The sequence below is a fragment of the Macaca thibetana genome, chromosome 11, assembly GCF_024542745.1.
Source record: "Macaca thibetana thibetana isolate TM-01 chromosome 11, ASM2454274v1, whole genome shotgun sequence".
Lineage (NCBI taxonomy): Eukaryota > Metazoa > Chordata > Mammalia > Primates > Cercopithecidae > Macaca > Macaca thibetana.
The window spans coordinates 47,867,796-47,882,646 of record NC_065588.1 but is presented as its reverse complement, the minus strand read 5'-3'; the positions used below and the strand labels follow the sequence as shown (position 1 = coordinate 47,882,646).

Sequence of the window (14,851 nt, the reverse complement as noted above, 5' to 3'; positions counted from 1 at the left end):
CTTCTATGAGATTTTATAGTTTCTGGTCTAGATGTGCTTACCCTACAATTTAAAAAAAAAAAAAAAATGTAACAGATTGCCATAGCAGCCTTCTAGGTCAGAACCTCTTTTTACCTTGAGCTTATGTTCCTTCCTGTTAATAATGACAGCTGTGATCTGCTGATCCATGAATATCAAGATAGTGCAGAGAAGAGCTGGGATAATTGCAGCTATCACAGTCCACCAGGGATTGGGGCCAATGGGATTAATAATCCATCCGCGATCATCCCTTGTTGGCTAAGGGGGAAAAAATATATTATTTTGGTATTTTAAGTTATAGTTATTAGGGTAAAACATATCAAACTGGATCACAATATCCATATTTCTTTTTATTCTTGAGTGAAGGTTCTTAAAAAAAAAAAGGCATGAAATACAGCAACTCCTTAGGAAATCTATGACCTTGTTCTGATACCATTCCCCAGAGTTAAAGACGCCAACGACTAACAGAAATTCTTGGGTTTGCAGAGTGGTAGATAAGAAAAGAAACAACTTGCGGAAACTCCCTTGGCACATGGGACCCAAGGTAGCATGAAGAGATAACTAAGAATGCCTGAGGACTTTCCAGACCTCCCCTTTCCTTCTACCAATAACCTACCATCCCAGAATCCACCCCTAAACCTTTTCTAATTATTGCAGTAAAGCCAGTGCAGAGAGACAGATTTGAGCTGAATTCCTGTCTCCTTGTTAGTAAACTTGAAATAAAAAACTTTTCTTCTCTCAAAAACCTGGTATCATAGTATTGGCTTCTAGCACATTGGGCAGCAAGCCCCTTTTGCTCAGTAATAGTTCCAAATCCCCTTTGAAACAGTCAATCTTCAATTATCAATTTCTTGTGAAATATTCATTAATCTTGCACTTCCTTCCACTTACTTTCCAAACCTCTGTGTAGAGAGAAAACAATTGTATCTCAACGTTAATCCAATTAAAATATAATTAACAACTATATCTGTTGTCAAAAAAATTTAATGACTTCCAAAGACAAATATAAATAACTTAGACTATTCTCCTACTACTTCTCTCCAGAGCCATATAATGTGTGTCTACAGCATAAACAAAGGCAAAGTGCAGCCATCTGCATGGCATCTCTTGGGCTTTGATAGGACTGGATTGCTCCAACGGTCTTCTCCCATCAGTAGTGAAACAGGGGTCCAGCCATCAGAGACCTGAGAAGGAGCCTAAGACGGCTAAAGTTGGGGGTTTGTTTGACCTAGGATCCTCTCTAATTCCTCTGTAATACAACTGTTTATAAATCTTATTGGGGTGTTCACAACATATCTAAACTCACCTAGATCCTTACCCTACTCCTGCAGTGTACTCTGAGGAAGACAAGTTCACCCTTTTTTGGCAAGTGGTGCTAGAGGACAAAAGGCCCGGGACACCAATTGGCCCAGAGTTGACCCAAACTCAAGAAACAAAGCGTAGACTGTTATATTTGATTTAGTTCCTTATTAGTATGGCTCTAGGATTCAAAGACGCTTTAATAACACCACCAAGTCCAAAATTATGAATGGGTTAGCTTCTAAAAGTTTACAGAATCTATGTTTCCTTAGTAACAATGTTCTAAGTGGTAGTTAAGTTCTCAGACCAACACAAAAACTTATTAAATAAACCCTTAATGACGTTATACCCTAGTAATAGTACTAGCCCTCAGATTGGGTCTTGGGAGTTAAGTGTCATGTGGTACAACAGGGAGGGACAAAAAGAAGAAAACTTCTTCTCTGCCTCCTGAAAATGGAGTCTCTCATGAGCAACATATTCTTTGACATTCTCCTGTTTCCCTTTCTCCCCTGTCCTACCTCCCAGAGGCCTTCTTCACAGATGTCCCAGAAATTCAGTGCCTTCTGACTATCTTAGGCCTATCCCTTAGGGAACCTTTCCAAAGACTGCTTAATGTTCCCAAATTACCTATTTTTACACAAAATCCATTCCTCCTGAAGCACTGACCTCAGCTAGGTATTAGAGAGAAAGCTGATTGTGCTCATTCACACAAAGGTGAGAATGCCATATTCTAGAAGGTATTATACTTACAAGAGGGATTGGTTAGTCCATAAACTTCCAACTGGTGGCATTTCAGCAAATTCAACAAAATTAAAAATTTTCAGACAATATGGAAGAAGGTATTTCAACAGGCCTACTTCACGGGTAGAGAGAAAAAAGAGAAAGGAAAGGGACAACTGAAGGGAGCATTTAGAAGTCAGGGACTGCCTTTATTCCTGTCGGCCTTCTCCTCACCACCTTCTCCCATTTTCCTACTTCATAATTCTTCTCAAGGTACTGAGTACGTACAGATTTTCTCTCCTCTCCACCCTATGGGGATCTATGGAACTGAGCTCAGCTTTTCCATCTTCTTTGTCTACTTAGTCAGTGCTCCCAAACTGAAATCGATTTGGAGTCCCCAGGTATTGATATTTGTTTGACTTTTTGTACAGGTTCTTGAAAAATACCATATATTAGAGAAAGTTATACAAACAATGAAATCAGATTGAGATGATTTCAAAAGAGATGTCATGATTACTCTGGCAGGGGCCCCAGACTCCTGATGATGCTCCTCTTAGTTCCATTCTCCTCCTTCAAGGAAGGGGCACCATCCTTGAAGGTTCAGGCCAAGTCCTTTACCTTTTTCATCCTTCCCAGTGCCCTTATACAGCTGATGCTCAATGGAAGTGCTGTTAGCAAGGCTTGTTCCAGAGACCCATGTTTCCACAGTGTCTTGAATATATTTATGTAAACGTGCACATCCCATTGTTTAAATATTAATATATTAAGAACAATAAGTGGTATTAATAATAATAATAATACTTTTCATTCATTAAACAACCTTGGTTTTTCTGTTCTCTGACTTTTCTGACTTGAATTCAACCAAGTCTGAAGTTTGCTTTTCTAAATGACAAGGTGTGAGGAGCAAGGTTCAGATTTAGAGGACTGTAAAACTCATGATTAGAATATGAAAAGGCCTTTGAAATTTACTTGGCATCAGAATGTATGAAATTACATGAGTGCACCAAGCACTCTGAGATCTGTTTACCTTGAACACACTGGGAACTTGAAGCTTTGGTGATGGAACTCCAATCAAAAAATCAATAATGACCATTGTGAAGATAGTGAGGAAAACAGCAAAGTCACTCACCATGGAGCGTACCTGGCATGAGAAAGAAGTGGAAACATGTTTTGGCAGGTCAAATACAGTAGAAAAGAGGTTAGTATTGTAAAAGGCTTAAAAATCCTCAGAAGAATGTTTTCATCTTATGGTTGAATTAATGCAAGCAAATTTAAACAACAGGAATATGTTAATCGCCCAATTAATGCCCATAAAGCGTGGATATGATGAGGGAAAATGAACCCTCCTGACAAATGCTAACATAACCCAGACCAGCCTCTGAAGAGTTATGTTTGGGGCATTTAGGGCAAAGTTGGGACTGTAGTTCTGAGAACTTGGATTTTCTGGGACCAGCCAAGGTCTTCAGTGCTAGCCAAAAACCTCAGCAGCAGCATCAACTCCACTTCTCCCTCATACCCAATATCCAGTCTATTTGCAAGTCCTGTTGGCTCTCCCTTCAGAACATATCCCAAGTCCGATCGCTTCTTACCACCGCCACTGCTCCCACCCAGATCCAAGTCACCATCAGCTCCTGTTTGGGTAATGGTAGCAGCCTCCTGACTTGCTTCTGCCTTTGCCCTCCAGTGTTTTTTAAATGCAGCCACTGGAGTAATCATTTGAAACATAAGTTGGGTCATGTCACTCCTCTATCAAAACCCTGAAATGGCTTCTGGGCCAAAAAGCCTTCTTGGCCTGAGGGCCACACAACTGGCATCATCACATCTCCCACCTCAGCTCCTATTGCTCTCCTGCTTGCCCACTCTGCTCCAGACACACAGACCACCTTGCTGTTTCCTTAAACATGCCAGGCTCACTCCCACCTCGGGGTCTTTGTACTTGCTCATGCCTCTACCTAAAATGCCTTTCCTCCAGGTAACCTCTTGGGTAGCTCCCTCACGTCTTTTAGGTTCAACTCAAATATCACCTCCTTGAGCTCTTCTCTGATGATCCTACTTAAAATCGGCCACCTCCCTCCCCACAGAACTTCCTGTACTTCTTTACTGCTTTATTTTCCACCATGGCACATATCTCTATTTTGTTGGAGATTCCCATCCAATTTGGGATCCATCTTAAAAGGACTGCCTCACTTTATAGTGTGGCTTTAATAAAATACAGTGCCTGGCAAATGACCCGTGCTTGCCTTAATCTAAGTTTCCAAAAGACTGAGAGCAAAATATATCTTAGCCACACGTAATGTCACTGGTACCTTAGCCTGACTTCACTTTGGTTTGAAGCCCAAGGTTTCCAGTTCCTCCTCCATGGTTTTGTTAGTTCTTCTCTGAATGTAATATAAATTCTCTGAGTATCCACTGCCTCCCCATCCCCAACATGAAGCCCACTTGACCATCCTGGGGCCCAGTGGCCCTTTTCTCTTCTGAACTCCTACAGCACATACATCTCAGTTGGGCATCCAACTGTTTACTACTGTCGCATATGGCACCTGATTGTTTCATGTGTTTTTCCTTCCTATCTGATGACAGATACTATCTTCTAAATTTCTGTTGCATCCCCCTAGCACTTAACCCAGGCCTGAGCAAGTAGTCAGTACAGAATAGCCACTTGTTAACTATTTGTCCTAACAGGAAACAAAGACCCAGAACTTATTTAATATGTACCTCTCATGACTGCCATGTAGGCTCACTGAAGTCTGTGTTCTAGTCATATATGGTTGTACACAAAATATCTAATTAACTGAGTCCTCCTCCCATTTATGTACCCTGTATTGAAAATGTGCCTGGCTGAAACATCACTTACAGGAAAAACCACCATTTCCTCCTGATTTGAGTTCCCTTTCTTTTCTTTTTCTCTCTTTCTTTTTTTTTTTCTTTTCTTTCTTTTTTTTTTTTTTTTTTTGAGAATAGCTTTAATTTAAAACACTTGAAGCAATAAATCCCCTATCTCTCTTTCCATCAGAGGCAAGTATTCTTCCCCCAAATTGGATGTAGTTTAAACAACAACTGTGACTAGTGAAAAATGAAACAAATACAATCTCTTTCAGGAAGCAGCATTAAAACCTACTGGGCTGGTGGGTACCAGCAACAGGCTCAGCCTCCACCAAGGCCGAGAGAAGCAGCACACTGAGAGCAGCAAGACTTGCATGGTATTTCACCCAGCTTTGGACAGACTCAACAATACCTGGGGTAGGGGGAACCACAAAAGAATGATGCCTAAAATGAAACACATATGCTCGTCTCCCTCATGTGGCTAATATCCTTGGCACCTAGAAGATGCTAGAAAAATAAGTGCAAAGGTAGCAGCTCCCAGGCAAAGCTGAGGGAAGACAGTTTGGGCCTTATTTGCTTTTGTTTTTAATTGGGGTCTCACACATACATTGGTTTTCAGGCAGAAAAATTTTCTGCTTTCTGGGAGGTGTTCTGTGCCACACAGTGCTTCGGCCTCCAGCAAAAATATTTGTGTTGTTTCTGTCTATTTGGATGCTTCACTGAATTACCTTCTACCTATGGTATTTCACTGCCTACCCCATACCATGTAAGTGTAGAGTAGCATGTCCAGTAGAATTACATTAGCCAGGCCAGGCACGGTGGCTCACGCCTATAATCCCAGCACTTTGGGAGGCTGAGGTGGGTGGATCACTTGAGGTCAGGAGTTCAAGACCAGCCTGGCCAACACAGTGAAACCCTGTCACTATTAAAAATACAAAAATTAGCCAGGCATGGTGGTGCACACTTGTAATCCCAGCTACATGGAGGCTGAGGCAGGAGAATCACTTGAACCCAAGGAGGTAGAGGTTGGAGTGAGCCAAGATTGTGCCACTGTACTCCAGCCTGGGTGACAGAGTGAGACTCCGTCTCAAAAAAAAAAGTATGTTAGCCATATGTCTAATTTTAAATTGTTTAGCAGTCACATAAAAAATATAAAAATAAGTGAAAATAACTATAATATTTATCAAATTATCATTTTATTTAATAGATATATCTAAAATATTGTCATTTCAGTATGTAATCAATATAAAATATTGATGAAATGTTTTATATTCTTTTTTGGTACCAATCCTTCAAGATCTGGTATATATTTTATGTGTACAGTACAGTGTCAATTTGGCAAGCCTAAGTTCAAGTGGCCATTTGTCACATGTAGCTATTGACTACCCACATTAAATACCGCAAGTCTACAGAATCTTATGCAAACTCTTTCAGAGTGATTTAGTGAGTGGGAAATCTCTGTGACACCATGCAGGTCATCTTATATTACCAACCTAAGAGTGCAGAACTTTGTTTTTTTTTTTTTTTTTTTTTTTTTTTGAGACAGGTGTCTCTCTGTTGCCCAGGCTGGGGTGCAATAACTCACTGTGTCATCACAGCTCACTGCAGCTTTGACCTCCCTGGCCTCAAGTGATCCTTTCACCTCAGCCTTCCTGAGTAACTGGGACTATACACGCACACCACCATGCCTGGCTAATTTTTTTTTTTTTTTTGTACTTGGTAGAGATAGGGTTGTGCCATGTTGCCCAGGCTGGTCTCAAATTCCTGGGCTCAAGCAATCTGCCCGCCTCAACTTCCCAAAGTGCTGGGATTACAGGTGTGGGCCACTCTGCTTGGCCCTGAACCTTGTTTTATAACCTAGGATTTTTTACCTAAAGGAAAGGATAGAATCACAATTGTATCTACTCCCATCCCCTGGTCCTGCCCCTGCTCCCTGCTGTCTCCCCACAGAAGGCCTGTACTGATGTGATTTAGCAACAATGATACCTACAAGGTGAAAAAGACATCCTTTCTGTGATAGCTTCGTCAGCACTTGTTTGGGGATCATAACTCTGGTTGAATTAAAATTTTAAAATATTCTATAAATGTTACAAATTTAGCTGAAGGTGGTTCGGAGGCTTTTCTAGGAGGGTGTTTTAAATAGATTTGTTTTTGAGGGGGATGGTAGCAAACTAGCTCATGGACTGGAAAGTTGTGAGTTTCAAGAGTGGAAAAAAAATGGGATGATTACAAAGAAAGTAAAGACAAGTGGAGCAGAAATAGAAATGGGGTGGGGACACTAAAAATGACACAGGTCCTAAACTTGGGCGTACACTCTGTAATAATAAAAAAATATAACATCTAAATCTCTAAATGGTCCCTCACATTTCACATGTCTGACCCTAATAGTAGTAACCACAGGAAAATAAAAATAGAAGAGAATGTTAGGGCAGGAAGGGACTTCGGAGCTCATCTAGTTTAACCCATTCATTCTAAAGAAAAATGCCCAGAGAAGTAAAGCAACTTGGCCCTATCACACTTAAAGGTGGAGTCAGAGTACAACCCCAGGTGTTCTCACTATGAACTGCAGGTAAGGCAGTTCAGGTAAAGCAAATAAATTATACAGGGAGCACGAGGCTCAGGCTATTCCCGTTGTACTTCCTGCAAGCCCAAAGTGAGAGACAGAGAAACAGGCACATTCTATCGTAGGTAGGAGAAAACAACCAAGTCAACTCCAAAATATTGAAGAAACATTGATGTAAAATGTCATTTGAACATGATTCTTCCAGTAGTCTTTTCTGTATTTTTTTTTTCCTTTAAAAGAAAATTCCCAATCTGAGCCAAATTGGATTTCCGATTAGTTACATGGGCATTTAGATCAATGAACAAAATACAAATTTTGACACATTATGTGTTCCAAAGATATGTTCATTGGGATTCCATACAAATGGAAATCAAAAGATATTTACAGGAAGAAAGTACTATCTTTCACATGAACATCTGCATACAGTGAGAACTTCACATTTATACCACCATGTCTCACACAGAGGACTCCTAACAGGCTAATAATCAGTTGACCCAATCCACGTATTAATCCACTTTTCACTCACAGATAGTATTGTCTGCACACATGTGTAAAATTAAGCAGTACATTCTAGACTTTTATTCCAGGGGAAACTGCCTTGTATATATTAAGACATATATATAAATACATTTTTAAGCAAGAAAGAAACCCATTATTTGCTCCAGTTTTTCCCAACTCTCAATCTGAAATAAAGAATAGCACTTGGCCGGGCTCATGCTTGTAATCCCAGCACTTTGGGAGGCCGAGGCAGGCAGATCACGAGGTCAAGAGATCGAGACCATCCTGGCCAACATGGTGAAACCCCATCTCTACTAAAAATACAAAAATTAGCTGGGTGTGGTGGTGCGTGCCTGTAGTCCCAGCTACTCGGGAGGAGGCGGAGGTTGCAGTGAGATCACACCACCACACTCCAGCCAGGCGACAGAGCAAGACTCCATCTCAAAAAAAAAAAAAAAATTGCATTTATACAAAACTTGGCCTTGTAGAAACAGCCCTCTGTTTTGTGAGGCAGAAAAAAGGGCAGCCATAGTACACTTTCCTACAATATGTTTAGGCATCAGAAGGGCTGAATTTCTTTTTCTATTTAATGAAATTAAGTAACAGATAAGCTATAATCTTAAATATTGATTTTATACCATTGATTTTACAAAGTTTATTTATAAAATTTTATTATAAAATTTGTATTTTGCTCAAAATACACATGCTAGCTATCTTTGTCCACTTTTTTTTTTTTTTGAGACCGAGTCTCACTCTGTCACCCAGGCTGGAGTGCAGTGGCACGATCTCAGATCACTGAAACCTCCACCTCCTGGGCTCAAGCGATTCTCGTGCCTCAACCCAGTAGCTGGGATTACAGTCATGCACCACCATGCCCGGCTAATTTTTGTATTTTAGTAGAGATAGGGTTTCACCATGTTGGCCAGACTGGTCTTGAACTCCTGACTTCAAGCAATCCACCCACCTTGGCCTCCCAAAGTGCTGGGATTATAGCCATGAGCCACTGCACCCAGCCCCTTTATCTACATTTCAATCCAAACACCCAATCATCCTCCATCCCCCAAAAAGGCCTTTGCTTTGTAACATAATCGAAGACAATCCATTTTTGATGCCTGTGCGGAGTCACTATTCTATGGGGACTGGATTTTGTAAGGCTGCTTAGTATGGGGATTTCCACAGGAGTCAGCAACTTCAGTAACAAAGTGGGCTGCTTTAGGAAATCCAACTCAACATTAGAAGGTAACACCAGTAGGCATACTTGAGTAGAGTATTACTACACCATGAGCTCCCCTCCTTCTGCCAATCCCATCTGTTCCCAAATTGAAGAAAATGTCAGAGAGGAAAAGGCAGGGAGCATGCTAAACTAGGACCCACCATAGCACACCATGCTAAACTAGGACCCACCATAGCACACCATGCTAAACTAGGACCCACCATAGCACACCACCTTATACTCTTGGTTCATCATATTAGATCTCACTGTATCCTTGAAGCATAATTGGAAAGAGACGGCAGGTGTCATCACAACATTGTGCAGATGAGGTGAGGCACAGAGAGGATGAGGGACTTGCCCAAGGTCCACAGCCAGCATCCAGGTCTCCAGGCCATGGGCCTTGGACACTGCATTCCTGGCTCACATGGTATTAAGCTCCTATGAGACAGGGGCCCCAGTCATAACCAGAATCCTGATTGTTCACAACTCACCACATCCTAATCGAATGTTTGTGCTATATTTCACCCAGTTGATTCTGCTTTATTTTCCTACAGTTTCTGGAAAAATCCTTTCAACCAAACAAATATATGTTAAGCAAACAGCAATAAATCCTGTTTCATTCGACTGAATAATTTGAAGTAGAAACTCCAGAGACTCTGGAATTTGGTGCAGAGCAGTAGGAAAATTATAGAATGCTATCGTTCTACTTTTCATCACATTTGAAACTCTAATTTAATCCCAGGTTGCAACTAAAATACTGAAATAACCAAAATGGAAAGAATTGTCTTTTATAACATCACATAAAGTTTCTTTGCATCTGAAATTCTTTTTTTTTTTTTTTTTTTGAGACGGAGTCTCGCTCTGTTGCCCAGGCTGGAGGGCAGTAGGGTGATCTTGGCTCACTGCAACCTCCGCCTCCCGGGTTCAGGTGCTTCTCCTGCCTCAGCCTCCCAAGTAGCTGGGATTACAGGCACCTGGCACCACGCCCAGCTAATTTTTAAATTTTTAGTAGAGAAAGGGTTTTGCCATGTTAGCCAGGCTGGTCTCGAACTCCTGACCTCCGTTGATCCGCCTGCCTCAGCCTCTCTTAAAGTGCTGGGATTACAGATGTGAGCCACCGTGCCTGGCCACATCTGAAATTCAAAGTGTCCAAAATCACACTGCTAGTCACAGCAGATAAGCAGTGAAGTCAAATCAGGAGGCGATACATGGAAAAATTGCGGAGATGAGCCTCTGGTCCCTGAAAAATGTAGAAATGGAGGCAGGCAAAGAGCTCAGAAATGAGAAAATACAAATTTGGGGCACTTCGCATGACAACTTCCAGGGAGTCATCATGTGGTACGGTAAAACAATACTATTTTAACTAAAAACAAACATTATACTTTTTGGGGAAATGACTGCTGAGAAATAGAGAATTCATCTGTCTACCTTTAGCAAAGTACAATATTATGCTGCTGTGGGCATCTGGCATTGTACCACCAAATATCACAAACCCAAGTGAATTCTTGACAGCACTTAAAGGGATAATTCGGCCCTTTTTACGCTTTGAAATATAAGTGGGAAACTAATATTTTAAACTGTTCCTGAGTTACAGTTTCATTAAAATATGTACTTGCTTAATACCAACTGCTTAGCCTTTAAAAACCAAAAAGCAAACCTTTACAGTTGGTCTCACACTATCATACACATTCACAAACTCATATTATGAATTTTTGTATGATTTAAATTAAAAATATCTTTTATTTAAAATGTTGTATTGGCTGGGCATGGTGGCTCACCCCTATAATCCCAGCACTTTGGGAGGCTGAGGCAGGTGGATCACCTGAGGTTGGGAGTTCAAGACCAGCCTAACCAACATGGAGAAACCCCGTCTCTACTAAAAATACAAAATCAGCCAGACATGGTACATGCCTGTAATCCCAGCTGCTTGGGAGACTGAGGCAGGAGAATCACTTGAACTTGGGAGGCAGAGGTTGCAGTGAGCCAAGATTGCACCATTGCACCCCAGCCTCGGCAACAGAGTGAGACTCTGTCTCAAAAAAAAAAAAAAAAAAAAAAAAAAGAAAAAAGAAGAAAAGAAAATGCTGTATTATACATGTATAGGTCAGAAATTATTGTGTGCAATGAAAAAAAATGCCATAAATAATGCTCCGCCCAATAGCTGATTTTCTATATGAAACACCAAGAAGGTTTTTCATTTACTGCAGGTAAGGCAAGACCACTGGCCACATAAATAGGTTTCTCTGAAGGCCACTACCACCCATTCCCCAGTAGAGGACTGGGAGCACATCCCCATTTTTGATGTACTGATGGTAGATCTCTTGCCAGCAAAATGAACACCCTTTTTAATATTATCTTCTCCTTAAACATTTATTAAAACTATCTACAATAGTGTATCATCACTAATACAAATTTCTTCTCAGTTCTATTTCAGAAGGCATCAAATGATTGTGCTCTTTTTTTTTTTTTTTTTAACTTTTTTATTTTTGAGAGAGAATCTCACTCTGTCGCAAAGGCTGGAGTGCAGTGGTACAATCTCAGCTCACTACAACCTCCACCTCCCAGGTTCAAGTGATTCTCATGCCTCAGCCTCCCGAGTAGCTAGGATTACAGGTGTGTGCTACCATGCCCAGCTAACTTTTGTTTTTTTAGTAGAGATGGGGTTTCAACATGTTGGCCAGGCTGGTCTCAAACTCCTGACCTCAGGTGATCCACCCGCATGGGCCTCCCAAAGTGCTGGAATTACAGGTATGAGCCACCACACCCAGCATGATTTTGTTCTTTAAATAAACTACGAATACCCAATGTATTTCTTCATATCTGACTGTTCTAACTTTTTGGCAAATTAAAAAGGTATGTGGCTTCTTCTCACTGATTCGTATGTTTGAGGTTTAGCTTGGTATACTGTGGTAAAAGTACATGTAATCCAGGCCTTTAGGGGGCCTTTCTGTGGCACAAACTTTGTGGTCACTGTAGATCACCCATCTTCCTTTTATATTTTTGATATGGCAAATGTAATGGTCATTTATTATAGATGTCTCCATGTGACTGAAGGATGTAAATAATTCATGCACTTATTCTTTTCAGTGTTAACTTTCTGTGAGGAGGTCTCAGTAGCCATTCTCCACCTTCTCAAGTTCCCTTTCAAAGAAACGGCCCACGTAGCTACTCCACACTCAGCCTCTAATCTTGCCCTGCCAAAACTGGCAAAAGCCTTGTTCATAATACAAACAATGCTATCTGCATCATGGAAAGGTTGCTGAGGTTTCAACCAGTAATACAAACCAAGTCAGGAGCATGCTGGTTGCTGCAGTCATTGTCGTCAGCGATTTCATAAGCTATTTAAAAAGCCATCCCTGGGAGAAGATTTTTGGGTCCCCTAAAGTATCCAAGGTCACAACCACAATTTACTGTATTCAGGAGCCAGCTGTAGCTATTGTGTGTTAAGTGTCTCAGAATTCTGGAAATGAAACATAACAGCATTCTGGAAATAAGACTTAATAACTTTTTAAAAACCATCACTATCACCTTAACCTTAACTGGCACGTGTAGACCAAAAAGATTTTAAGTATTAACCCTTCATTCCCAACCACAGATCTACGAAAGAGGCTGCCAGACACTAGGAGAGAATGCCAGTGTGGCTCATCAGGACATCTGGAGTTCTCCACCTGGCCAATCAACCCCATAAGCAGCATAGAGGCTGAGAAAAGGTTCTGTTATATTTGATTCTAACATGAAAGAAATGCATGAACATGCTACCTACTCGGGTTGGGAAATAACGGCTCGTCTTAAACGTCTTTAAGGTGCTTGAGAGGATGAAGGTGGTGAAGAAGAGAATACAGGACCAAAAGAGGACATCAGGAGTGTAGGGTCCATGATGGCCACACGCAGATCCCATGAACTCTCCATGCATCTCCTGGCATTCCTGGAGGAACAAGCATTCCGGGTGATGAAAGGCAGACACAACCGAATAAATAGCTGTTTCCTTCTGAGTCCACCACTCACTGTCATCCATGGTTGCTGGGAGCAGAGGCTGCAAGCAGCATCCCCTTGACCTTTATGCAGTTGCGGGGTCCTCTCTTGCAGAGGCCACTTTCAAGTAGGGTGGCTATTTATGGTCCTAAGACATAGAACCAGAAGTGTTCTGAACAAATACTACTTCCAAGGCTCTGGAAGGACCCTGGCAACTTGTACTGTTCTTATCACAGAGGACCTCCAAACTTGAATACTCTTCAGCCCGACATGTCTGGATCTGCCCCCTGTCCTGCATGGTTTCATCCCCACCTACCCTTAGTTCAGGGTCACTAGGTAGGATATGGGGGGAGAAAAGAGAAGGGTAATCTTCTCCTCCTTTTATGTACAAGAAAACTTCTGAAAGGATAAAAGAAAATGAGTAAGAATTTTTTTTTAAAAAAGCTTTATTTCGGTAAATGCCAGAGTTTGCCAAAGGGCCACTCCTCCCTTTCACTTAGAAGTCCCTCCTCAACCTGTGGTCATAATGCTAGGACATCTGACAGCTCCAAAACTTACACTGACAGTCAGGTTAGCCCAGTGGACTTCTGCTGTCACGATGTTGTGGTCCTTCCAGTACTGGAGGGTGTGATTGTTCGGATTCTCTGGGAGAGTACACCTGCAGCTGAGGGGAAAAATTAAAAAGATTCCTGAGGAAAACAGCCAAATACTCAGTTAAATGTTTTTAGAACAACTGGTTTAAAGGCTGTCAGGAGCTGCCTTGCTGCTTCTTTGCATACTTCAGACCTAAGTAGTTGAGGCCCCTCTATAGGCCCCATCACACTCTAATTTTTCAGTTGGTCATTACTAAAGTTGGACTCAAATCAGCCCATGGATCTTGGATTAAACTGTGCCGACAACCACATTTGGCATCTGATATGCCCAGAATGAGTCCTGATTTTTTTTTTTGGCCTGATTTCTATCTCTTAGGCTTTTGCTAAGAAATTTAATCTGCATAGCAAGGAGGTCTCAATATCCTATTTACTTCTCAACAACTTCCTCCAAGCCTGAATATCTTATTCCCTATACCCTTCATCATGCTCTTGTTCTAGAAGTCAGAGTCTCCTGGAATCGTGACGTAAGCACTTCCTGACACTGAGTTATCTTTGGTAATATCCCACTACCTTGGCCATTCCCTGGTCACTCATGGTGGAGCCAGACCTAGAAGCTCCATTAGCTTCCCCAGGCCTCCTACTCCAGCCAAACCAGACCAGACCAGACCACACCGGTGCCATCGGCCACCATGTTTGTTGCCTCCCAGTCCTAGCATGCTTCATGCACAACCTGGCTCCCAATATGGTCAACTGACACAGCCATCCCTACTAACTTCGTATGATCTGTGAATTTAATAAACATGCCTTCTAAGATATGGCATGACTGAATTAAAATTCAAAAAGCTCTCAACAGGTTAGAATAATAGGAAGAAATCGACAAAATGAAAAGTAACAGGGAAAGCTATAAAGCCCTATACTTAGGTTTAAAAAATCAATTCAAAATAAATAAACTGTGGTACATCTAGATAATGAAGTATTATTCAGTACTAAGAAGAAATGAACCATCAAGTCATGAAAAACAGAGGACCTTAAATGCATATTACAAAGTGAAAGAAGCCAATCTGAAAATGCCACGTACTGTATGATTCCAACTATGACATTTTGGAAAATTCAAAACTATAAGGACATAAAAAGGTCAGTGGTTGTTAGGAG

At 41.3% G+C, this 14,851-nt stretch overlaps 1 protein-coding gene across 2 annotated transcripts in view; it reads right to left on the bottom strand.

Annotated features, from left to right (window-relative positions):
- SLC4A8 (solute carrier family 4 member 8) overlaps positions 1-14,851 on the bottom strand; it is a 90,734-nt gene that overhangs the window by 27,756 nt on the left and 48,127 nt on the right. For both annotated transcript variants that reach the window (XM_050748715.1, XM_050748716.1), the window contains 4 exons: positions 13,665-13,770; positions 12,898-13,059; positions 3,065-3,178; positions 115-276 (listed from right to left, as the gene is read on the bottom strand). In XM_050748715.1, coding sequence (XP_050604672.1) covers positions 115-276; positions 3,065-3,178; positions 12,898-13,059; positions 13,665-13,770 — 544 coding nt within the window. The remainder of the gene's footprint in view (positions 1-114; positions 277-3,064; positions 3,179-12,897; positions 13,060-13,664; positions 13,771-14,851) is intronic.